This window comes from Thamnophis sirtalis, unplaced genomic scaffold (genome assembly GCF_051295495.1).
Source record: "Thamnophis sirtalis isolate CommonGarterSnake01/CBP01778 unplaced genomic scaffold, rThaSir2_p1.2 scaffold_5, whole genome shotgun sequence".
Lineage (NCBI taxonomy): Eukaryota > Metazoa > Chordata > Lepidosauria > Squamata > Natricidae > Thamnophis > Thamnophis sirtalis.
The window spans coordinates 73,576,804-73,603,693 of NW_028261385.1; the positions used below are offsets into that span (position 1 = coordinate 73,576,804).

The window sequence follows — 26,890 nt, forward strand, 5'->3', positions numbered from 1 at the left end:
TCTATACAATGTATGCATATAAAGGATTTTATATGAAATCACTTGTTGCTTTTGCTTTCTGTCATTCATGTGTTCTTTAGGTGATCTTCCTTTTCATTTCTCCTAATTTTTAGACATCTATGGTAAGAGACTGCAGAAATATAGCTCTTGTTGATGTTGCAACATAGATGAAACATTCTTTCCTGCTTCTGTCACCAACTTACATTCAGAGTTTAAAGGTCAAAGCTATTGATGTACTAAAATAAGTTCACAAGGCTATTTTGTGTATCTGAGTATTTTAAATGGGTGTGATCATCTTTTATTTTTCAACTTTTTCAGTGGCTATCAACAAAGAAAAAAGAGTAAAGTGGAGCCATTTCTGTTAAAGGATTTAGCATGGGATTGAATTCCAGCTTGATTCCCCATGACCAATGATGGTTAACCTTTTTCTAAAGGTATGCCAAAACTATGTGCATGTGCGGTATAGCACACACATGCCCTAAAGTGCATGCCTACCCACCTGCACATGGGCAAGAACCCCCCCCCCTACCATGCATGCACAAGCGATCCCTGTGCATGTGAGTTAGATTTTTGCCCTCCCCAGGTTCCGGAGGCTTTCCTGAAGCCTGGGGAGGACGAAAATGGCCTCCCAATGGCCCAAGCGGAACTTTGGGAACTAACTTCTGGTTTGCCCATTGGGCCATTTTTCACCCTCCCTAGGCTTCATTTTTGGCCTTCTGGAGGACCGAGGGAGGTTGTTTTGCCCTCCCCAGGCTTCAAGAAAGGTCATTTTGCCCTCCCCAGGCTTCAGGAAAGGGCTGAGGGAGGTCATTTTGCCCTCCACAGACTTCAGGAAAGTCTCTGGAGCCTGGGGAGGGTGAAAATCAGGCTCAACGGGGCAAACCCGAAGTTTGTTCCCGAGCATCCAGTTTGCCCGTTGGACCTGTTTTTTGCCCTCTCTAGGCTCCGGAGGCTTTCCTGAAGCCTGGGGAGAGCAAAACGACCGCCCTTGGCCCTCTGGAAGGCTGAAAATCAGCTGGTGCGTGACAGAGCTGAGGGCTGCCATGCCGGCAAATATGACTCCGCATGCCACAGGTTCTCCATTACGGTCCTAGATTGAAAAGATGTAAATAGAATGTTGTAAATGAATTTACATTTAATTTCATTTTTTAAATGAAAATGTGATGTCATCAGGGGGGTCCATAAAGGCTTGAAGAAATGTTATGATTTATATCTATAGTTAAGTCTTTGAGGGGGAGTCCATGGCCATAGCCCATGGCAACAAAAAGTATTTAAAGGGGGTCCGCGGTGAAGAAAAGGTTGATGACCACTGATTTTATATATTTATATATTCATCTATGTTGCAATACACAGATACGACATCCTCAGCTTTCTATTTCCTTTGCCTAACTGGATGCTGCACCTCCCAAGCAAATCATTTGTTTGTCAGAATTAGAAATGGATATGTCTAGAATTAGAAATGGATATATATAGGAAAGTACAGTTGACAAAAATATAAAGCTAGATAAAGAAAAAACAATTAAGCAAATGAGTTTAAAAGAGTATATACTCTTTCATTTGTTTATTGAGGGAAAGGAGCCAAAGCTATATGTTGATTTTGAGACTTGTGTAGAGAACAGATCACATTTTAGGTTGCATTTATGCAGAAATATTGAATATTCAAAAGGATTCATAAACTTTTATGCACCACAATATATGTATGGCCTTTTCACTATTTAGGTGTACAGGTAGTGTTCGACTTACAACAGTCCATTTTCCAGGGCGCTGCTCTGAAGAGTCCAAGCAAGGGTTAAATACAGCCAATCTGCCCAGAACTGAATTGAAACTTTAATCCACACCTCTGGTGCTGACTATCTTCAGTTTTTTTCAATTCAGCTAGCCCAGTGGATGCGCTTTCGAGTTTCTCTCCAATTCTACAGATTGCTTGGACTCTCCTAGAGTTTAAAGTAGGAAAAGTTTCCTTAATGTGTTCATCACGAGCAGGCTTGGTGAGGGAAAATTCCTTTCTTTTCAATTTGGCTATTTGCTCACCTTTTTGGTCCTCCTGGTGTCCTGGGTTTGCTCGGGCGCCGTAGGGCCACAGGCAGCTGTCGTAGGAGGCGCCAACACCAGCGCTATCGCAGCACCCCTGCTGCGGTGGGGACCTCCGCTGAAGGCTCTGTTGCCGCTGTCCGCGCTTTGCAGAAGCCGGCGTTTGGCGTGGCTCTTCAGGGCTCCTATTTAGTTCTGGTGGCCAATTTAAGTTGCATGACTGGTGCAGCAGCCAATTTGGGAAACAGGAAGTTCCGTCCGCCATTTTGTTTTTGCCAGTTTCACTTCTGAGCACATTGCCACAGCTGTCTGGTCGCCTGACTCATTGCAGGTAGCCGCGTGGAGGCTTTTTGTCCGCTTTCACTGGCAATTTGGCTCCTATTCTAGTGAAGCCATCAGATTAGTGTGGCAAAGGATCGTGGCTTACTTAGATCGCCTCCTTACCTGACCTGCAAGATGCTGGGAGCTGCTAACGCTCGTACCGCATTCCTGCTTGGCTGGATCTGATCTCAGTGACCTTCTGTGTGTCTCTTCTGAGCGCTTGGGTCTGCGGTCGGCAACTGTGAAGGTGGTGAGTGGAGGTAGTCCCTGCCTGTTTCAGTTAGATCCAACCTTTCAGCCATGGCAGATCAGATCCCTGAGAATTCAGAGCAGCTTGGGCCCTCTTCCAGAGCTTTCTCCAGGCAAGCCGGCAGAGATGCCCGGGAAGCCATCGGGCAGCAAACCCTATTCTAGGCCTGGACCCAAACATGGCTCAGGCCAGGATAAGGATGCCATCCGTCGCCAGAAGGCCTTAGAGAAGCACTTTTCCAAAGCTTAGTAGCAGGCCCAAACCTCCCATTCGGTGTCCCCAGTGGAGCCCTCCATGGAAGTTCAACCAGATCAGAGGCAACCTATCTCCGTTAGTGATGAGGAGGGCGAGGAGTTTTTTCCCACTGCTTCCCTTGCCATGGCAGCTTCTCCAGGCCTGTCAATGGTTGACCAGGCCAATCTCTTTGCCTGCCCTTCAGACCTGGGGGAAGGGCCTGTTCCCGTGGGCCCCTTGGTGCCCCAGCAGCCGGCCCCCTGACCCATTCCAGGAGTTCGACCCATTAAGGACCAAGGCCCTAACCTTTCAGCAGAGATGCAGGAGGTCATTAACAGGGCTATATCCTAGGGCATAGAGGCAGGCATGCTGCAGCGAGGCAAGCGCCCGCGCAAGACCCAACATCTCCAGCCCCAAGATATTCCTAGAGAAGTGTCCTTCACCCAGCCTTCTCAGTCTCCACATTCCTCTCTGGTCAGCGAGGATTCGGACTGGGAGGAAGAAGACATCCTATCTAGGCAGGAACCTGAGTTTTCTGGGGACAAAGGGGTTGCATCCGAAAAGCCTGTCTTTTCAGATTTATTTAAGCTTGCCAACTTCAAAACCGTCTTGAATAAGGCAAAGGTCTTGACCTGCTTAAGGTCTACCCCCCGCCCCAGCTCAAGCGACTAACGATCCAGACAACCCTATCTGGGGACCTATTTGAAGAGCCTGTGTCGGCCCCAGAAATAGTGCCAGTTCCCAAGCTCTTTCTGAATGTGGTTCAAAAGCAATGGGCACAGCCACCCACCCTTGCTACTCTCAATAGCAATGATAAGAGGTTGTACGTGGTAGATGCCAGTCTGGAGGACTTGCTTAAATTACCTCCCATTGATCCTCCTGTGGCAGCCCTTACCTCATCCTCTGTACTCTCCACCCCCCCCCCCCCCCGATTTACTGGAGGGACAAAAGAAAAAGAAAACAGAGAATGCCTGCCATAAAACGCACCAGGCAGCGGCTTGGGCGATTAAAACATCCGCCTCTGCGTCCTTCCTTTCTAGGGCCGCCCTTCTCTGGTTGTGACAGTTGCTGGCCAAACTTCCGGCCGGAGATACCAAATTAAGGCAGGATGTCAATAAGATTATGGCAGCTACTGAGTACACCGCCAATGCCACCTTGAGCGCAGCGAAATTTGCCTCCCGGGTCTTGGCGTCCAATGTCACTACTAGGCATCTCTTGTGCCTCAGGCACTGGAATGTTGACATGCATTCCAAGTGGAAGCTTGTCTCGGCCCCCTTTAAAGGGACAGGCTTTTCGGGGAGGTCCTGCACCCAGTCTTAGTAGAAAATAAGGACAAAAAGAAGGTGATGCCATCGGTCACCAAGAAATCTGACCGGAAGGGCTCCAACTCCTACATGAGACAGCCCTTTCATAATGCGGAGCCTTCGTCCAGCTCCGCTTCTTTCCATTGACCATACTCACAGCAGGCTGACCGGTCCCAGGACCGTCAGCCATTTTGCGACAGAGGTTGCCAGCAGAATTTCTCCAGGCATCCCTTTCGAGGGGGGTCTGGTTCCCAACCTTTCAAAAGATACAAGTGACCACCAATGTTCAGCTCCCATAGGAGGGTGTCTTCAGTTATTCCACGCCCAATGGGAGCAGATCACGTCGGACCAGTGGGTCCTACAGACAATCCGCTTGGGTCTCACCTTAGAATTTTTCTCCCCTCTCCCCCGACACTTCATCTGCTGCCCCAACCCTTTATGTCTTGTCAAAAAAGCTCTAATGGAACGGGATCAGACATCTCGGGGACATCAGAGCCATACAACCGGTCCCACCAGGTCAGGAAGGAACAGGATTCTACTCCATTATGTTCCTGGTCCCCAAAGGCTCCAGGGGGTAGAAGGGAATCCTAGATCTAAAAAGATTAAATTATCACATAACTTACCGGAGATTCAAAATGCAGTCCCTACAGTCCATCCTGGGCTGCATCAGGCCAGGAGACATCTTGACATCCATAGATCTCAAAGAGGCCTACCTCCACGTACCCTCCGCAAAGCTCACTGCAGGTACCTGAGATTCGTTTATGCTGGCCGCCACTACCAGTACAGGGCCTTGCCGTTCGGCCTGTCATCGGCCCCCAGGACATTTACAAAGCTCCTTGCAGCAGTGGCAGCTTTTCTCAGATCTTGGTCTGTGCGGCTCCATTGCTACCTAGACGATGTCCTCATCCAGCCGTCATCGCCACAGCAGGCGATCCAAGACCTGAGGCACACCATGGAGGTCCTTCAGGACTACGGCTTCTCCATAAATTTGGACAAAAGTCATCTTCAACCAACGACCAGGTTGCAACATCTGGGCGCCATCATCGACACCGTCACCTGCCAGGTCTTCCTGTCCCCGGAGCAGGTAGCGAGCCTAAAGAAAGGATTTTACAGGTGCAGCGGTCCCCTCATGCCAAGGTCGTGCAGTTGTCGCAACTCCTAGGCAAGATGATATTGTGCCTGTCCATTGTCCCATGGGCAAGACTCCATTCTCATCCCTTGCAGTGGCTTCTGCTGCCCTACCAGAGGGCCAACAAAAGCAGCTCGACGAGGTTGGTACCAGTCTCCCCGAAGTAGTGACTCCCTCAAGTGGTGGCTGTCTCCAGCCCTGGCAAGGGGCACCCCATTCAGGGAACCAGCACGGGTCTCCATCACGACGGACGCCAGCCTTTATGGCTGGGGAGCCCACCTCCACAATCAACTTGCGCAGGGCAGGTGGTCTTCGACCGAGGCCTCTCACAGCATCAATTGGCTGGAGCTGAGAGCAGTCAGATTGGCCCTCCTCCATTTCCACCTCAACATACAGTGGCATCACGTGAGAGTGCTAACGGACAATGTAGCAACAAAGGCGCACATCAACTGCCAGGGGGCACTCACTCCAGAAGCCGACGCCATAGGTCAGTGGGCGGAGAAACATCTCCTGTTGATACAGGCGGAGCACATTTTCGAAGCAAGCAACAGTCAGGGAGACTGGCTGAGCAGGGCCACGGTCGACCACTCGGAGTAGTGTCTATATCCGCTTCTATTCCAACGCCTGTCCCAGAGGTTTGGCTGTCCACTGGTCGATCTGTTCGCCATCCCGGCCAACACGAACCTTCCCAGGTTCTTCATGAGGTTTCACGATCCGCAGGCCAAGGGAGTCAACGTCTTGCACTGCCCATGGCCGCAGGGAATGTTGTATGTGTTCCTGCCATTACCTCTCCTTCCCAGAGTCATCCGGAAGATCTTGTCAGAGGCAGTGGAGGTCTTGCTTGTGGCACCGTTCTGGCCCAAGAGAACCTGGTTTGCTGATCTGGTGAATCTCTCCATCAACCCTCCTTGGCGGATCCCACCGCACGAGATTTCCCTCAACCAAGGGGCCCTTCAACACCCAGAGTGCCAGTGGCTGCAACTGGCCATCTGGCACTTGAGAGGGATCTCCCAAGCAAGGGCAGCCTCTTGACCAAGGTCATTTACACCATCCAGGTGTCCAGATGTCCCTCCACGACCCGGATCTACGACGCCACCTGGAGGACGTTCGCTGCCTGGTGCACCTCGCACGAGGTATCTGTGACTTCGGCCACGATTCCTGTCATCCTGGACTTCTTGCAAGATGGACTTGACAAAGGACTAGCGTCCAACACTCTACGACATCAGATGGCTGCAATCTCCACGATACTTGCGCCTGACAAACACTCCTCCCTTGGACATCATCCAACTATACATAGCTTTCTGAGGGGCACAACCAATCTGAGGCCCCCGGTGGTCCACAGATATCCCTCATGGGACCTTAACATTGTTCTCTGTGCTCTGATCAGTCCCCCATTCGAACCACTTTGTTCGGCCAGCATTAAACATTTGACCTTTAAGACCGCCTTTTTGATCGCCATCACTTCTGCGTGGCGTATCTCAGAGCTGGCAGCCCTATTGGTTTGGGAGGACTTGTGTTTGATACAACAGGACAGGGTGGTCCTTCGACTGGACCCAATGTTCATCCCCAAGATCAACTCCTGGTTTCACCGGCCCAATAGGTCATTCTCCCGGATTTCTGCCCACATCCCAGGCACCCGAGGGAGAAGCGTTGGCACATGCTCGATGTCCGCAGGACACTCCGCAGATATATCAAGCACATAGCTGTGTTTCGTCGTTCCGAATCGCTCTTCGTTTCTTTCCAACCGGCCTCCCAGGGCCGGAAAGTTTCCTCTTGTACTATTGGACGGTGGTTATGGGCCTGCATTGCCCTCGCTCATGTTCTGCAGTCCAAACCTGTGCCTAGCCACATCATGGCACATTCTACTGGGTGACGCAGGCGCCAATCGAGATTTATAGGGCAGCTACTTGGACTTCGTTATCTCCATTTGTTCGGAATTACAAGTTGGACAAGTTTGCCTCAACGGAAGGGGCCTTTGGGAGGTGTGTTCTTCAGGGCATTCATACCAGCAGAGAGACCCTGAACGCGACTGCTTCCCGCCCCAGTGACATTTAGCTTGGGTATGTCCCTTGCTTGGACTCTCCAGAGCAGCGCCCTAGAAAATGACCTTTGGCTTACCTGAAGGGTCTTTTTCAGGGCGCTGCGAAGGACAGTCCAACCCCACCCTGGAGTCTGGTTCCACTGGTTTCAGTACAGATGCCCACAGTTCCGGTCAGATTTGTGCCTATGTTGGATATGGTTCTTTTTTGGAATTATTGTTGAACTTCTCAGCGTGCAACAGTTCTACGCCTTCATTGAAAAAATCTGAAGATAGCACCAGAGGCGTGGCTTAAAGTTTCAATTCAGTTCTGGGCAGATTGGCTGTATTTAACCCTTGCTTGGACTCTCCTTCGCAGCGTCCTGAAAATGACCCATCAGGTAAGCCAGTGGTCATTTAGTGACTGTTCAAAGTTACAATGGCACTGAAAAAAATGACCAATGTGACCATTTCCCACGACCATTGCAGCATACTCATGGTCATATGATCAAAATTCAGACACTTGGCATTCATATTTATGATGGCCAGAGTGATCTAGGGTCACGCAATCACCTTTTGCAAACTTCTAATAAGCAAAGTTAATAAGAAAGCCAGATTCACTTAACAACTGAGTTACTGACTTAATATTTGCAGTGATTCACTTAACTTTCTTGTGGCATGAAAGCTTGTAAAATGGGACAAAACTCACTTAACAACTCTCACTTAGCAACATTAGTGTTGGGCTCAATTGTGGTCATAAGTCTAGGACTATCTATACATGATAGGTTACAAGTACATATTTATTGCCTTATTTATTTCATGTCTAGGAATACAGGTATTTAGCACATTAATTCTATCTTTCACTATCACACTAAAATCAAGATGAGTAAGAAAGAAAATCTCAAGTGTACAAAGTACTTTGTGTTTACCCAGAATTATATTGGACAAGGATTCCTTATCTACACAGTGCATCATCTCATAACTTGCTGATGTGTATTTTTTTCTGCTGCTACACAGGACATCTTAATTAAGCTTGTTGAGTGTTTTAAAATGTGGTTACGAAAAATTCTTTCTTATAGGTGACTTCAACATGTTTCAGTTTTATTGTTTTCTTACATTTTAGACATAGTTGGCATTTTGGACAGGCTGTGTATTTGAGTGAAACTGAGATGCATTTAAGATGCTAGTATTCTGACTATTCAAATAGTTTTGTTCTTTTGGGTTTTTAAAAATGTGTGTATTGCATTATTTTCATATAAAATTAAGCAGTTGTTTATATTCCTAACTATTTTATTTACTGGTTTTGACTGCTTTTCAGTTGTGGCTACTGACAGTCTTCGGGTGATATTAATTCATTTCATTTATTGTTGACTTTTTTTTCCTTTCCAGATTCTTAAATAACTTTGTAATATGTCCAATAAATAAATGTCTTCCTAGCCTGTTGTAATGAGTTATATATTTTTATAATCCAATGCAATAAACTGAAGAGATGCTACATATTTTGGACTGAGTGTCTTTCAGAAATCATTACTCATCCCTATTTAATGTAACAATGTAGTCAGTATTCATCTGAAGAACAGTTTTTGGTGACTTTGCTATTATATCATAATAAAATGTGATTAATGAAATGTTAATTACAATCTCTCTGTGTTAGTTGGAGTAGCAGAGTGCTCTTAGTCTAGATCAGTGGTTCCCAAACTTTTTCAGTCCACTGCCCCCTTGGTGCTACAAACTGATCCTCAGTGCTCCACACCCAGTGGTGGAATTCAAATTTTTTTATGACTGGTTCTGTGGGCGTGGTTTGGTGGGCGTGGCTGGGGGGAGTGAGTGGACAGTTTGCATGACGGAAGGAAGATAGTAACAGTAAAATTCAAAACTGTAACAATTAATTACACATTTATTCAAAATCCAATTTAAAAACCTTTGTAGTTAATATTAATTCAACAAAATTGTTGAACATGATGCAGTGAAACCAGGTTTTCAAAGTCTGATAGTCATTTATCAAAACCCTTAGTAACTAGTAACTTAGTAAATTTAGTTAAATTTAGTAACTACTTCACTGTTCAGTAAATTCTTAATATGATGGATGGACTTGATGAAGTGATACCAGTTTCCCAATGTCTGGTTTTAAGTCACTTAGCAGGAGTCTTAAATCACCACATTCAGTAATCTGGAGTCGATTTCTTTGCTTGGAGAGAAGTTGGATGACCACCCTGAAGCCACGTTCCACCAAATATGATGTTGGAAATGCAACAAGGAGCTTCTTAACCACTGTCCATAGTGCAGGATAGTGATCAGGAATTTCTTTCTGTAACCAAAACTCTTGGTACGATTTCTTGAACTTTGGCTTCAGCTCAATGTCACCAACATTTTCTTGAATTATTTGATGAGATTATTGCATGGTACCTAGGGATTCCCAATATGGAAAGTGAGAATGCGAACATTTTAACAGATCTATATGTTCTTGGGTTATAATTTTCACTAAAGAACCATGGGGATGGAAAGGGAAATATAGACAATGGAGTCCAATCCCCTTCCTCAACAGTTTGGAAGCAAAGAATAACTAGCAAAATGTAGCCTTTTACCTCTTTGGGGAATCATTTTTTTAAAATTATTATTATGATTTTTTTTTATTTTTCCCAATACAACTCATGCAAAGAGTCATCCACAACTGCATTACATTTTCCACACTCATATTTGTGATTCCTTATAACTTCTTGAAGCTAAATACTTTTAGTACAAATCAACGTATTGACATATATATCACTAATGCAATTTCCTATTCCATTGACATAATTAATACCTTATGTATTGAATACAAGTATATCAAGTATAGATTAAATACGAATTGAAAAACATCTAATTCAAATGTATAAGCTGTGAATTTATTATGTAATCACAGGCAAACATTGCACTTAAGTCCTCTACCCACAAACATTATAAGACATAAAACTATCTTAGCTGGCTGTTGTAAATATTACTCTGATAATTCAACAAGAAATGCTACTGCATGAATCCTTAATGCAGAACACAGCTAAAAGTGATTTTAGCAATTTTCTTCCCAAGTTAATTCAAAATGTATATCCAAACATTCTTCTATTTTTTCCTCAAGCACTAGGGAGGATTATATTCAAAACCAGACACTTTTGCTGTGTGTGTGTGTGTTTGCTTCTGGTCTCCGGAAAGAATTTCACCTGTTTTTCAAATTTTGGTCCCATTCGCATCTCCCTTAGGATTCAGCAGCCTTGTAAGGATTCCTGGCTTGCTTATAGCCAGGGCTGCATCGCCGCCTGCAAGCACGGGCGCGGGGGTGGGGACGGCAGCGGGACCTTATCTTCTAGGCGCTGGCTGCACCGCACAAACTACCCCCCTTCACCCGGGGAGGGGAGGTCTGACCACCAGCAAAGGGCTTCCGCCGAGGTGCCCCGTGCAGGCAAAATAGCGAGCGAGCGAAGGAGAATCAGGCAGGGCACCGAGGCCCCTTCGCCTCCCTTTGCTCTCACTTTGTCTTGATGAGGTTGCTGCAACTGCTGGGCGTGGACGGATGGAGCTAGTCAGAGCAGCCCGGGCAGGTGAGCAGGCAAGCAACAGAGGATCAGGCCACTCGCTTGCTTGCCCGCCGGGGCTGCCCCACCGTTCTGGCTACCTCTGTCTGTCCACACCCAGCAGTTGCATCGACCTCAAGACAAAGTGGGAGCGAAGGGAGGCGAAGGGGCCTCCCTTTGATCACTTGCTCCCCCCGCCCGTCTGCACTATGTTAGCCCTGCCCACCGCTCACTGATTGGCTGACTCACCAATCGCCTTGCCCACCTCTAAGAGCCAGCCAATCAGTGAGCGGTGGGCAGGACTAGCATAGTGCAGACAGGCAGGGGGAGCGATCGAGCAGCTTCTGGATGGGCAGGGGTGAGTGAGCGAACTGGTTCTAAATGGCTCACTAGAAGGGGCCACCTCCAGCACTCCTTTGCCACCCCCCTTGCCTCTTAGGGGCCCCCTGCTGCTCCCCCTTACATCTTAGCACCCCCTAAGCCATCCCATCGCCACTTTGGGAACCACTGGTCTAGATATTTCTGTTATATCCAAATGTTTGAGAATGGGAGATAGGAATGAAAGTTAGAGGAGAACAGAGTAGAAAGGGAACAGCATGGTTTCTGACTGCAAGAATTATCTCCCACTTTAAAAAGGCTCTTTAAACCTGATTGTTATTCAGTATTTGAAATATACATTTAAATTTCATATGTAACTGGATTTAGGAGGACTTGGACTCCCACATTAATACATTGTACTTCAAAGTGGTCAATTCTTATTATTTGATTATCTGACAAATTATCGGTACATGATGAGAAATTATTATGGTTCAAAGTTAATGGTAATGGTTCTTCTATTGAGGCAGTATTTTTAATAAACCACTTACAAGAACAATTTGCGTGGTGTGATAAGGGAATAGCCTTTAAGGTAATTTAGAGCCTATTCCAGGTAACTCTTCTTGAAATGATCTCTCCCAATAAATACCTTGTGGATGAGATTCTGAACATTTGTAATTTTTGAAAATACTTCATTTTTATTTATTTTTTTCTTTGTAAAGTCTTTTATGGTTTTGATCATGAAAATCATGATACAAATAATTGAAATAAACAAATCTGTGTTTTCTGCACATTTAAGTTTTTCTTGATGAAAATTTCTTTCAAGTTCTTTCAAATTGCAACATACAGTTGTTGATTAGATAGTATCTTTCTGAGTACAAAGTAAGTCTTCAGTTTTTATGATTTTAAAACACTGATTAGATTGTAATCTAGTTATAGGAATTGTGGAGCTATTTTGCATAAAACTCATTCTTGCAAAGATAATCTGTAAAACTATGAATATTTGATTGTCTTAGTATCACATATTTGATTATATCAAATGTCAAAAATTTTAAGTATTTTGCAGTGAAATACTGTGTATCTCCATGAGTAGAGGAATCTCAATGCCATGCAATAATTTGAGGTTGAAAAGCATTTAATAAGAATTGTTTTCAGGACCACAGCTTGTAATATAAATGTAGGTGGGTGTTTAGAATGTTTTACTTTATTATGTATCTTCTCTTCAGATCAAGATTTATTTTAAGAACTTATTTTAAGGATTTATTTAACAACAGACTAAATTAGTATGTTAATGTATAGAATTTGGGGGAAATGAATTAAGCATTGTTGGTTCTTTTTTTAAAAGAGGAAGCCCCCATCTTAAAGGAACACCGTATTATAAGGAAGAACAATGCGCTCCATCATTAAATCTAGAGAAGAAACAAGTGCTAGATTTACAAGCAGCTATTACCAGGTACAGTGGCTAATAACTTCTATATTTAAATTCTTTACCAGAACAGCAGAAAATAAGGTGATTAATAATGCAGCATATAGTATAATTAAAATAGAAGTGAATAATATCATATTAGAGTATCAATTTTCTTGGCAGTTCCTCAGAATCTTGAATAAATCTTATCATCATCTGCTATCTACTTCTTTTAATCAGAAATGCTACAGCTATCACCACCAAACAATTTCTGGAAAAAAGCTTACATATTGTTATCAATTTGACTGCCGTCTCATTCAGAAAGCGACTCACAGTGAATAAAGAATATTATTAAAACTTGCTATCTTATTTCTAGGCATATCATTTATAAGAATCATTTTTATGATTACATGCCTAATACAAATGGAACTAATTTACTGTTGAATAACATGAAATTTTATTTTAAAATGTGAATTATACAGGTTTTTTTCATTGAAAATAACGTACAGAAGTTCACTCTCTGCAAACAATTGCAAAATAGCTTCCTTGAATAGTAGGTAGAGTTATATTTTAGTGGAATATTTTATATTTTAGCATTTATTATATTTTAGCATTGAATAGCAGTAGCCATAGGATAATAAAAAGAATTTTAAAAAAGACAACATTTAGGATTTTTAAATTCCTACCATAAAATCATTTTTCTAGATGCACATGCCACAGCAGTGAAGCAATGTGTTATTGTAGAATGGAATAAATTAAGGAACTTCCCAGCTTTGTTATGAATATGAATTTTATAGACTATGTATTGAAAATTAATGTGTTGTGCAGTATGTTTCAAATATAGTCCGAATGGCTATTTACAGATCATTTGTCTTTTTTTGTTTTTTCAAAGCACTCTGGATTTATGAAATTATTTTCAACAAGATTAAATGGACATTTTTTTCTTGTTTCTATTTAATTGGGAAATTGGAATAAATACTTCTGTTTATTCTGTCCGTAGTAGTGCACTATTTTCATATTTTTTTGTATTCTGTCCATAGTAATTCGTCCTTATTTTTTACTTTGGAAACTCAGAATATATCGATTAATCCTCCAAATATCTCTAATCATTCTTGATATATTGAGGGGAATAATTGTATGGTTGATAGCATTGGTGTTCATAGTCACACTGAACTATTTTGAGTAAAAAAATAGTTAAAATGGCAGTTGTTATGAGTCTGACTGTCCCCCCTCCCCCAGACTCATGAATGCTGGTTGTTAGTTAAATAAAAGGAAGGGTGTTCACAGATATGTATCAATTGCCAAGAGCTCTAGTTTATCTACAAATAAGCATGGAATTGATCATTAACAGTCAGGATATCGCTGGTGCCAACAACAATACTTTTGTAGTGTACTGCTGGCTGAAGTTTGGAACAATATCATCTCTTCTGTTTTGTCTTGTGCAATTTAGATTCTATGACAACCATTGCAAAAACAGTACTGATTTTTGTTACCTTTCAACCATCGTAGTTCCATTTCAACAAATTTCTATTTCAACATTCATGACCTGGTTTTAGTTTAGAAAATATATAATTTTGAATTAATTTTTACTAAATCTTTTCAGCATGGCATTCTTGAAATAAGATCAAATATACTTAGTGGATTGAAAAATTTCCCATCAATATTCAAAGTATCTAAAGAAAATTCTGAATTCACAAGAAATATAGATTCTGCAAGACAGGATGTTTGAACTTCCAAATGTTATTTCATGATCGAGTGAATGAGCATGTGTGTGATACTATTTGGACAGATTCTGTATGACTTTTCCTGCAGCAACACTGAGTGGCAGGACATGGATATTCCTAAAGCCTTTGCATTGTACAACTAGTCCTCACTTATGAACCACAAAATCTGTCATTAAGCAAAGTGGTTGTTAATTGAAATGCTACATGACTGCACGGACTTACATTAGTTCTAGCGGTGATTCTTAAGTGACTCATCACAGGTTGTTAAGTGCAATGTCATGTGACTGCAACTTGCAAGTTCCTGTGACTTCCCTGTTGATTTTGCTTGCTGCAAGCTGGCTGGGGAGGTTGCAAATCGCGATCATATGACCATAGGATGCCTCAACTATTATAAATGTGCACTGGTTGCCAAGTGCCCAAATTGCAATCATGTGACTTTAGGGATGCCGTGATGGCCACAACTTTGAGAACTGGTTATGAGTCTCCTTTTTCAATGGCATCATATCTTGGATCAGTCTCTGAATAAGTAGTCAACGGACCACTTGTATATAGTCTGTACTATATTTATCTAAAAGTACAAATGTTCACGACCTCAATTGCCAATACAGGTTTTGAACCCCATTGAATTCCCACTGGCTACCTTTGTGCAGCAAGTCCCAAAGAGGGTAAATCTGGTCATGTAATGCCTCCTAATGGTGACCAGTGTAACTGAAAGCACAATATATACATTGTATAAAAATAGAACATTTTCCTTTTTCCTTAAAGTGGAGGGGATGGAAATCGTGTAAAACCTTATACATGCAAGCATGAAATAATGTAACATCACATCTCTCTTTGCTCTAAAAGCTTAATAGAAAGTGAACTGTATATACCATTTTGATTAATTTCAGATAGTTGGGAAGCTCTAAAATAGTACCCAAAGTCAGTCTGCGTCTGATTTATTTTGCTTCTCTTTGCACAATGCAGGGCTACTTTCAACAATTCTTGTTCTTCCACCCCTACATCCAACTCCAAAAAGTTGGAGGATTATTTAGAGATGATAATTAGAGGTGATTGGGTTTATGAATACAGACATGTTGAAAAGTTCTAAAGAGAATTGATATATTAGTAAGATTGACATTTCTTTTATATCAAATATCTGATAAAATAATGTGCCTTGCTTGTAGTTTACAGTCCATGCTAGAGGATCTGATCATTGCTACAGCTGATGGTCTTCTACATCTTATTCACTGGGATGGTTTGACAAATGGAAGGAAAGCCATAAATCTCTGTACAGTACCATTTTCAGTGGATCTACATTCATCTAGAGGTATTTCTTATATGTATATATGGTTGAAAAGTGGGGATTCTAAATTAAAATTTAATATTTTGTAATAATTCATAGCAGTTTCCATTTCTTATATTACATAGAAATAGAATTGATGAAGAGAGCTTACAATTTAATAATGGCAGCTTTTAATAATTCTGTTCTTTACCAGGTTCTTTTTTGGGTTTTGAAAATGTACACATAACAAATATGGAATACTGTGCTACTCTTGATGGATTTGCTGTAGTGTTTAATGATGGCAGAGTTGGTTTTATTACACCAATGTCAAGTGGATTCACAGCAGAGGTAAGATTTCTTAGCAGTTCAATAGTTTGATTAGCTTTTCCAAGATATATCAAATTATTTGGTCATCTGTTGTCTGTTTAGTAATATTTGAGCTATGCCTGAGAAATTGTGAAAATACATATAATTAGCCTCATTTACTAGAAAATAGGGTTAATTTACAGAAATATTCTAAATAAAATGAGATTCACTTTTTTGCAGTAAAATATTAAAGTAAGATTACCCCTTTAAAGAAAGGATGAAATAGACAAGTAATATTTCTAGAATATCAGCTTGTTTCATAATCTCACACCGGCATTATTATATTCTGCTAATAAATTTCAGCTATTGTTTATTGTTAATTTATTTCCTTAAAATATGTTGTTCCCTTGTGCATCATTTATACATTCTTCCTTTAATATTTAGCACTATATAAAACAAATATTTCAGAATGCATGATACTGTACTTATATCAGTTTAAAGCTTGTTATCCGTTTTAAAAGGGCATATAGGTCATGTCTCATTTTAAGATATAACATAATGTGCTGAAAGCTAAACAGATAACTTGGATAAAATACTCTTGCAGCAACTCCATGGTGTTTGGGCCCAGGAAGTTTTTGATGGGACTTGTGTGGCTGTAAACAACAAGTACAGATTAATGGCATTTGGCTGTGCAAAGTAAGTTGAACATCTTAACTCAGAACTGGAATATATTCTTTTTAAATTATCTGAGGGTAAAATTGTTACTGTGCTAAAGTTACTGAATTCCTAATTATGCCATTCTTTCTCTAAGCTTTTAAATACAAATCCAAAGTTTATCATATCATCAGGAAAACTATCTTGTAAAGGAAGTTATTTAATTACTTAGGTAATTATTTAATAGCGGTTGGTGGAAGTACATATTTTTAAAATCTGCAGTTTTTAAATTCTTGATGGAAAGGTTATATCATTGTGCTTACATTTTGTACATCAACAGTTGTTGCTATAATGATCAATGTTCCCAAGTTGCCAAATCTTTTATGTTCATTGAGCAATATTGGATAAGGCTTATACTGTATAACTATGGTTTTAGAAAAAAATCTCAAACCAGTAAGTGTATTTTTGCTATTGTTATAGTAAAAAAAAAAGATTTAAAGCAATTTTGCTTCTTATCAGGTCTGTTTGCCCAGACCAACCAGGATTAGTCTGCAAAAGGTGTGGTTAACCTTTGTTTCCATTGTTTATTATGGAATTAAAATAATCACCATCCTCATTCCTGCAGCTCAGGTTTGTGGTAAATAGCACTCGAAATGGATTATCAGGCCATGTTTATATGCTTATGGCTGAAAAACAAAGGAGCATAAGGCTTGCTTTGAACTGCTTTTCTTTTTCCTGTAATAGAATGTTCAAAACATTTTAGAGTGATGGTATGGAAACATGGGACATTGTTGGGATGTTTGCAAGGTATTTTTGTACAATTTGCCTTCCTATAAGTTGATTATTATATGCCTTATATTCTGCACACATGTAGAATATGTTTTGATAGACGTTTGTCAGATATTTGAGGTGTGCTATCATATCCACTGCATTCTCCTCAACACTAAATGTGTCAAATACCTTCAGTCTCTCTTCATAATACTTAGTTTTTAGTGCATTAAGTACCCTTATTGCCCTTTCTTAAACCTCTTCAAATTTTCCGAATTCTTCTTTAAAGATCTGGACAGTGTATTCAAGTTGGAATACCTGCCCCAAGATAAGAAGGCCATTTCCAGTATTGTAATATGAAATGGTACTGTGAAAATAATTTTACCAGAATACTAGATCATTCTGTTGATATCTAAAAGATTATCTATTTATTGCATTTCTAAGTTATTTGCTGCATGGTATAAAAGTAGTTATCTTTGAGGTGAGTATCAGTACCAATGGTTAATTTCTGCATTTTATATTCAGGGCTGAATTTGTGTGATTTTTATTATTATTTTAAATTTGGTTGTTAGCTAGAACAGTCTGTTTTGAAGGGGGAAAAGGTGGATGTGAAAAAATAAATAAGAAAACCAACCAATCCAATCTAACAAGTACTGTGCATAATTATTTATCTAGTAGATCTAGTAGCCAATGGATTCAGTTGGATGCAGGATGTTCATGTAGCATCCACCAGCAGTTCTTTCAAGAACTCATCTTAAATCTAGAATTGGTTTAAGGAAGGCCTGCAGATGCTACATTCATGCCCATGTCATCTTTTTTCCCTTGAATCAGGCTCTCTGCACAGTCCTAATATGATTCTAACATTTGTTTCCCTCTGACACTAATGAGCTACCGGTGGTCCTTGCCTTACAACAGTTTGTTTAGTGATCATTCAAAGTTACAACGGCACTGAAAAAAGTGACTTATGATCCTTTTTGACAGTTATGATCTTTCCAGCATCCCTGTGATCCTGTGATCAAAATTCAGATACTTGGCAACTGGTCCATATTTATGACTTTCTGTGTCCCAAGGTCATGTGGTTTTGTGACCTTCTCACAAGCAAAATCAAAGGGGAAGCTAGATTCATTTAACAATCAGGTTACTAACTTATCAACTGCAGTGATTCATTTAACAACTGAGGCAAGAAAGGTCATAAAACTTAACAACAGAAATTTGGGGCACATTTGTGGTTGTATTTGAATTAATTATATGAAAATGGACTTATTTTTTACCTTCAGATTTTCATCTGATCAGCTTAATTTTAAAATTCTTGTCTCAGAATTGTTTGTGTTTTTTTTCTTTTCTAGTGGCTCTGTGCAAGTATATACAATAGATCATTCCACAGGGGCCATGCAGCTATCTCACAAACTGGAACTAACACCCAAGCAATATCCTGGTAAGCCCAATTATATCAATGTTCAGGTTGGATTTTTTATCATCTTTTTGGTGATATTCCTCCTTGATTCATTTATAACAAGTAAACAATTTGGCATACAGTGGCTGTACAAAAGGCTGAGCTACCCCTCCAATCATCTGGGTCTATGCACATTCAATTATGTATATCCTGTGCAGTTCTGTAGCAGGCAATATATGTCTGACAAAATATTAAAATATTATTAGTCTTCATAAAACACAGTCAGGCTGGCCATGTTATGCTCATGGCTGTACCATCTCTGTAGAGACAGTTATTTCTTTCTTTTAAGGAGTAGTTAACAGCTGTTTGTTAACAGTAACAGAACTAGCAGATGTGAACCAAAAAAATTCTAGAAGTTGTGAAAGAGCTATGTTTGCCCTAGTTCTTTTTCTTTTTTTTAATCTAGTAGTTATAATGGTTTTGCAACCCAGGTCATTCTACTAGTTACCCAACATGAATGCATTGTTTGCTTAGCCTCAGAGAAATCAAGTGGTTGGTTACCAGGAGAAAAGATTCCCTTTACACCAACATTTATACATCTAACACACAGTTTAGAAAGTTATAAATCTTGCTTTGCATTTCCGGATATTGTGCTCTAACTACAGACTTGTTAGAGAAATAGAGAAACTGCTTGGAAACAGTTATAAGTTTCACTTACGCTGTTCCAATATTTTTTACTAGCTTGGAAGGAATTGTGGCAGGGTTCCAGAGATCTATGACAACTTTGCTAAGAGCTCTGGTAAAAAATTTTCATATCTTTAAGCAAGAATAATTTATACAGAGGAAAGAGAGAGGGCGGAATGTAGATATGCATTTTCTATTTATCCTGATGACTTCTTACTCTGTTTTTGTGCATTACTTCTATGTATCTAATGAGGATAAAACTCTGCAGAGTTTAATAAAATTAAATTGCACCCTGTTAGAATTAATATTTTGAGGAATATTACCTATCCCATAGAGCCAATGTATAAGGTGACCAGACGTCCCACATCTGGCGGGACAGGCACGCCTTTTCATAATTTTTCCCATGTCCCAGGCCGTTCTCAAAAAACCTGCTTTATTTTGGTGCTCGCTCGCACCGCATGCCCGCCATGTATCTTTGCCTGCAAACAAAGCACTTCCGCACCCGCCGACAACTCCTGTGCGCGAGAAACGAGCCGGGCTCCCACGGGAGACACCCACCCACCCCCAGTCCGGGGGGGGGCTGCAGGTGGGGGAAGGGCAGGGGGGGTGGAGGAGCCGCCACAAGGGCACCGCATTTACCCCTGCCGCCGCCTCATCCTCTGCCATGCTTTTGAGAAGACATGAGGGTTTTTTTTCCTGCTCCCGCCTCCTCCGCCACCTTCCTATTGGCTCCCGCGGCTTCATTGCTCCTCAAAAGCACTGCTGTTGGAGGAGGAGGAGGCAGCAGATATTCCGGTGGCGGCAGGGGCTTTGGGGGTTTATTTCAGCCGCAGCGCCGGGCGCAAGCGGCTAGAAATGGCTGCCCACAAAGGACCTCCCCAGACTTGTTTTGATGAGCACAGAGCGACTGACGGTAATTTGTGCCGGCTGCGGCCGCTCAAACTAGTGTCAGTCGCCCCCGTGTTCTGTAAACTCAAGCAGCCCCGTCCTCTCCTCCTCCCTCGGTCCTTCCCACGGCCGCCTCGCCAAAACCTGCACTCGCTCTCCCTCCACCCGCTTTGGCCGCTGCTGGCCATCGCCCAGCCGGGGCTGCTTGGGAACGGAGAGGACCCGGGCACGGAGGGAAAGAGCAGTGCGCGCCACACCCAGCCCCGCCGCATCTCTTCCCTGCAGTGGCGCGCCAGGCTGGTCAGGCAGCCTCGCCGGGTCTGGAGCGCTGCTGGCCATCGCCCAGCCGCCGCCGCCTCCCCTTCCTCCCTCCCTCCCCTTCCTCCCTCCCTCCCCCTCGGACTCCTCTTCCCGCCCCCGCCACCTCGGCTTGGAAGGGCCGGGAGAGCGAGAGAGAACGGGGGAATCTCTCGGGGCTCGCCGGAGCGCTGCTCCTTTCCCAGAGTGAGGGCGGCGCAGGGAAGACGATCCGTCGGAGAAACCTTCCGAAGTGGCCTTATTTCGCGCTATTCCACACCCGGCATTGGGGCACCGAGACAAAGTGCCCGAGGAGAGAGAAGGAAAGAAGGGGGGAGAGAAAAGCGGGCGCCCGAGCTCTTTCCCCACATCCCTATGCAGCGGGTTAAGAGAGGTCGCTCCCGGTGAAGCGTCGCCCCCGCACTCGCTGCTTCTGCCGCAGCCACACCAAGGCCGAGACGGGATTCGGGGTTTTGACAGATGCCCGTTTCCCCCCCGCGCAGCTCCCTCCGGCTGGAGAGCCATGTAGATCCCTTGTAGGGGGATGGGGAGGGAGGGAAGGGGAAGAGGTTCCGCGGGTGGGGGAGGGGAGGAAAATGGGGGATGCTGCGGAGGTCAAGGAGATGAAGAAGACCTTCATTGTGCCAGCCATCAAACCCTTCGATCACTACGATTTCGCCGCTTCCTCCTCTTCTTCTTCCCTGTCTGCGGTTCTGATTGCAGTTGCAAGGAGTGGGAAGGAGAGGAAGGAAGGAGGGTGGGGGAAGGAAAAGAAGAAGGGAGGGGGGGAGATGATGGAAGGAGAAAAGATGGATGGAAGGAGAAAGAATGGAAGGAGGAAGATGGAAGAAGAAAGGAAGAAAAAGAAGAAGGGAGGGAGAAAAGAGGGAAGGAGGTAGGAAGAAAAGGGGTAGAGAGGGAAAGAGCAGAAAGACAAAGAGGATGAAGTTGATAGGCAAGAGGAAGGAGGAAGGAAGGAAGAAAGAAAAAGGGAGGGAGAGAGGAAAGAAGAAAAGATGGAACTAGAAAGGAAAGAAGGGAGGAAGGGAATACAGGGAAAGAGCAGAAAGACAGAGAAGGTAGATAGGCAAAAGAAATGAAGCTGAAAGAATGGAAGGAGGAAGGAAGAGAAAATGAGGAAGGGAGTGAGTGAGGAAAGAAGAGAAGATGTAAGGAGAAAGGAAGGAAGAGAGGGAAAGAGCAGAAGATGGATAAGGTGAAGGTAGATAAGCAAGAGGAATGAAGGAAGAAGTGAGGTGTCTCGAGGAGGGTTAAAACATTTAGTGACCAAAGTTACAATGGCATTGAAAAAAGTGACTGATGACCATTTTTCACACTTAGCGACCGTTGCAGCATCCTCATGGTCACGTGATCAAAATTTTGTTTGGCAACAGATTCGTATTTATGCTGGTTTCAGTGTCCTGGGGTGACCTTTTGACAAAATATAAAATTTTTAATCAAGCACCACCACCCCGTCAATGGTGTCCCTCTTTACCAATCTGAAAATCTGGTCACCTTACCAATATACTACAGTCTTCCCTTCACCTTGTAGCTAAGTCTCTCTTTCTCATCCCAAAAGAATAGCAATGGTGGAATTTAATTGAATCCCTTGTGTACCATTTTGAATTTCCAGAAGAAAAGTAGGATTTCAAAATATTAACCACTATTCAACTACTGCCCATCTTTAAAATAGTTGAAAATATTACAAACAGTTTTTTAAATCTGCCAACAATTTTTATATTTCAATAGATATTTGGAACAAAACAGGAGCTGTTAAACTCATCAGATGGTCTCCAGATAATTGTGTTGTTATGGTGACCTGGGAATGTGGAGGCCTGTCTTTATGGAGCGTATTTGGAGCCCAGCTTATTTGTACTCTAGGAGGTGATTTTATGTAAGTAACTTGTGCTTCATATTAGGAAATTTAACCAAAATATGTATCTGCTATTCAACGTTTTATTTGCTGCCCCCTTATTAGTATGTATGTAGTGAATTGAAAACCAATGTAATATTTTGTGTATGCTATTCATTTTAGTCATCGAACTGATGGTACTAAAAAGGACCCTCTAAAGATCAGCTCTATGGTGAGCATCATTTATTATTATTTTACTAGTCTTTTTCTCTCTCATATAGGTACATACAATTAAATTTTATTCTAATACTTTACCAATAAATTAACCTGGACTTATCCACTCTACTTAAGCCTCTTTCTGCATTAATATTCCAATCCAGATATTTCCAAGTTACTTTTTAAATTTAATTTACTTAATTTACACAAAGAAAAATATTCAGGTTCATAAGCAAATAATATTCTCTGCCAGGGACAGATCTTAGAAAATCACAGTATGTTGTTCCTTCTGTCAGAATAACAAAATCATTCAGTTCATAGGAACTGGAATATGTCTTGGATACCAGTTCTCAGCAAATACTACTAATATTTCACAGAACAAGGCTGATGTTTGGATAGGGATTTTGTCTGTGGTTTCTCTTAGCACACATGGCTATAAAAGGTATACAGAATTGTGAAAATATCTAAATGGTGGGAAAGGGATATAAAGAAGGAGACTAGTGCTTTTCATCAAACCTATTGGTAACAATTTGATATTAGGCATTCTTTGAGTAGTAAAATTCTAGACAGTATTTTTCTATTACAATCTTTTAGTTGTTTTAAATGATATATACTTTATTTTTTATTTTTCTTCTTAGAGTTGGGGATCCGAAGGTTATCATCTGTGGGTAATCGATGCAAATAACTCTGGGAATTCAATGACCGAGAGCAAAAGCAAAGGGCAACATTTTGGTATTTTGCAATTTCAGTTCATCAAAAGTGCACTCGCAGTTAATCCTTGTATAGTAAGTATTAAATTTTGATGATTTGTAGTGCTATAATAGAAGTGTAGTTACTTCTGTTATATTTTAGGTCAAAACATTGCCTAAATTGAATTATATTAAAATTGTTTTTTTAAATAAAATATAAATAAAACAGTATATAATAATGCTGCTGTGCAAAGTTTCTTTGAAACATGAACATGCCACCACTCTTATATAATCTTTTCCCAATTTTATTTGGTTTTCTTATTTTATTTAAACTTTATTTATGTTACTACTGTTCACTGTCTGAAGTATTGGTTTCTTTGTTTATTCACAGAGCAGCCAGGAGCAGGTCCTCCTTCAGGGAGAAGATCGCTTATACTTGAACTGTGGAGATGTTGTGCAAGCTCAGAATCCTAGAAGTTCCTCGGCACATGCTGAACATAAGCCTGTCCGAGAAAGAGGCCAATTTTCATATGAGAGCTTAGATTCTCAGGGTTTAAGCACTTTATTAGGGCACAGGCATTGGCACGTTGTACAGGTAACTTCCTCCCTTGGCACTTGACTGCTTCCCTTTTCACATCTTATATTTTGAATGCTTGTCGGCTTCTGCTGTGAAAGAAGACCAGATTAAAAACTAGTGACTTCCCAAGGATACACCTTAAACTACTTTAACTTTCTCATATAAGAAACCTATCCTTAGTTCTATAATATCTATTGTCTATTAGGATCAAAACATATTTACTGTTAAAACTTCCTAACTGAATTTTTTTACTTATGTTCCTGATAGACCAGACATACATGCCAAGAAATATACATATGTCAATAAATATATAAAATGTACATGCAGATAAAGAACGCTGAATATCTACTATAGAGATACCCAGAGATCTTCTGAAAATGGGAATAAATATTTGCTGGTATAATCATGTAATATTTTATCTATTGGCTTTGATGGAATGTGGTAATTGTAATAAATTTTCATAATGCTTTTTTTCTTCTTTTAAAGATTCACAATATATATTTAGAGATCAACTGGCCCATAAGGGTAAGTTCCTTTAAAACGTGAATACTTTACAATTTTGATTGTATTGAGATAGAAATTTCACTTTTTATAGAAATGAATTGGATGGGACAGCTTGTCTTAGAAATAATTATTAATGAAATGGGACAAATAGTATAATTCTTCTGTTAATAAGGATCTGACGTTGCATTTGTTTTCTTCATAAACAGTTTTCAGCCATTGATAAGATGGGGCAGAATGTAGCTGTAGTTGGCAAATTTGGCTTTGCACATTACTCTCTGCTTTCCAAAAAATGGAAACTGTTTGGCAACATTACCCAGGTAAGTGACTGATTATAAATGAATTAGTGAGTTTCTTTTCTAAAGATGTTATTACCAATTTATAGAACGTCATTGAGGTTTATAGTCTGCTTGCTAATCTGTTGTGTGTAATGTATGTAATGTAATATAATGCATGTAAGATATGTATATATTAAATAATAGACATTTACCTTAAGGCTCATAGAAATAGTTTCTTGTCTCAGTGTTCAGTGATGGATATGACATTTTGTATTTTAGGAGAAAGGAGGAAAGAATCTTGTAAAAACAGGTCATTCCAGTAATATTGTAATTAAAGAATTTCTTATAATTTTGCTAAAAATAGAATTGTTGGCTAATAGCTATTCTGGCAGAATTCATTTTGGATAAGAGGGAGGCCACATTGTTTCCATTGTTTATCAATTTTGTGAATGGAGGAGATGGATTATAATAAGGGTGAGGAGGAGAAGGCAGGCCATGGGTATCTTTATTCCCAAAGCAGCTTAACTGGATTCTTTCTTCTGCCAAAGGCAGCTACAAGTAGCTCTGTAGGAAGGATCCTGGAAGTTTTATGTTTTTTACATTGTATTAGCTGCTTGGGAGGTTTGTTATTTTGAAATGTGAGTTCTAAATAATGTAATAAATAAAATAAACTGAGGGAATCAGGAAGGTAAACAAAAAATAGTCAACATAGTTCTAGACTGCATAAACAGGGATAGAATCAAGATCACATGAAGTATTAATACCACTTTATAATGCAGAGAAGAGCAATAAAGATTATTAGGGGGCTGGAGGCTAAAAGATATATTAAAAAGTTGCTGGAATTATTGGGTATATCTAGTATTATGAAAAGAAGGACTAGTGGTGACATGATAACAGTGTTCCGATATCTCAGGGGTTGCCACAAAGAAGATGGAGTCAACCTATTCTCCAAAGTAATTGAGGGTAGAACAAGAAGCAATGGGTGGAAACTAATCAAGGAGAGAAGCAATTTGGGACTAAAGAGAAATTACCTGACAGTTAGAACAATTAATCAGTGGAACAACTTGCCTCCAGAAGTTGTGAATGCTCTAACACTGGAAGTTTTTAAGAAGAGATTGGATAACCATTTGTCTGAAGTGGTGTAAGGTTTCCTGCCTAAGCAAGGGGTTGGACTAGAAAACCTCCAAGGTCCCTTCCAACTCTCTTATTCTATATTCTATAAAATATCTTCTACTTTCATGCTCAGATTTTTCTGAGCATGAAAAATCCACTTCAAGGAAATACTTCCTGGAGATTTAAGACAATAGCATTGCTTTCAATCGCAAGGGGGTATGCACAATATTTAAAATGTGAAAATAACTTGTTTTGAGCACTAAACAGATGTTTTCAATAGCAAATGGGCCTTTTCCAATGCCATTCAGACTTTACCAAAACCATAAAAAAATTCCAGCAAGTTCAGAACAACATCAAAACATTTCAGTCATCTCGAGCTTGACACAGCTCTTTCAAATTCAAAATGGCATTTCTGGCTCAATTTTTTTCTAGTGGGATAGCATGTTTGTACTATCTTCTCAATATCAACCCCTAATGATTATATAGTGATGTCAAAGCCAATAACCTGCAGTTCTTATAAATAGTGTAAATATAATATTTAGGATTGACTTCTAGAATACTCTGGGCCAAGGAAGAATGTTTATCCATAAACGTTATTAGAATTTTACTAACATCTTTTTATTATGTAATTGTATTAGCCTTGATTATATTAGTCTTGATGGATAAGCTGTTCGGATTTTTAAAAAGTTGAATAATTCTAGCTTTCCATTTACTTTTAGGAACAAAATATGACTGTTACTGGAGGCTTAGCATGGTGGAATGACTTCATTGTCATTGCATGCTACAACTTAAGTGATCGCCAGGAAGAGGTAAGGCAGACCTTGAATATAAAAGACTGAAATTCTCCCGTTGATGCACTTTTATGGCAACATTAAATAGAAATCTGCCTGTAATATTAGTTATATTAGAAACTTTATTGCCTGCATAGCAATAACAATTACAAATAACAATAACTGTTATTTTCATTTTTCTTTCTGTTCTCAGAAAGTGTTAGGATTAAAATTAATATTCCTCAAAATTCTGATTTTTGTAAATAAGATTTTTTTAATTGCAGCTAAATAACAGGATGTTAGTCTCATTTTTCTTATGAGTGTGATAGTTTAGAAATTGGATTCTCCCTCTAAAATGTTTAAAG

The 26,890-nt window shown here is 40.9% G+C and overlaps 1 protein-coding gene across 1 annotated transcript in view; it reads left to right on the plus strand.

Annotated features, from left to right (window-relative positions):
• Positions 1-26,890, plus strand: part of RIC1 (RIC1 partner of RAB6A GEF complex) — a 56,032-nt gene that overhangs the window by 15,590 nt on the left and 13,552 nt on the right. The window contains exons 4-15 of the mRNA XM_087716041.1: positions 12,492-12,599; positions 15,442-15,584; positions 15,754-15,887; positions 16,450-16,541; positions 18,614-18,702; positions 22,279-22,423; positions 22,565-22,613; positions 23,236-23,382; positions 23,678-23,881; positions 24,350-24,388; positions 24,574-24,684; positions 26,475-26,564. Coding sequence (XP_087572167.1) covers positions 12,492-12,599; positions 15,442-15,584; positions 15,754-15,887; positions 16,450-16,541; positions 18,614-18,702; positions 22,279-22,423; positions 22,565-22,613; positions 23,236-23,382; positions 23,678-23,881; positions 24,350-24,388; positions 24,574-24,684; positions 26,475-26,564 — 1,351 coding nt within the window. The remainder of the gene's footprint in view (positions 1-12,491; positions 12,600-15,441; positions 15,585-15,753; positions 15,888-16,449; positions 16,542-18,613; positions 18,703-22,278; positions 22,424-22,564; positions 22,614-23,235; positions 23,383-23,677; positions 23,882-24,349; positions 24,389-24,573; positions 24,685-26,474; positions 26,565-26,890) is intronic.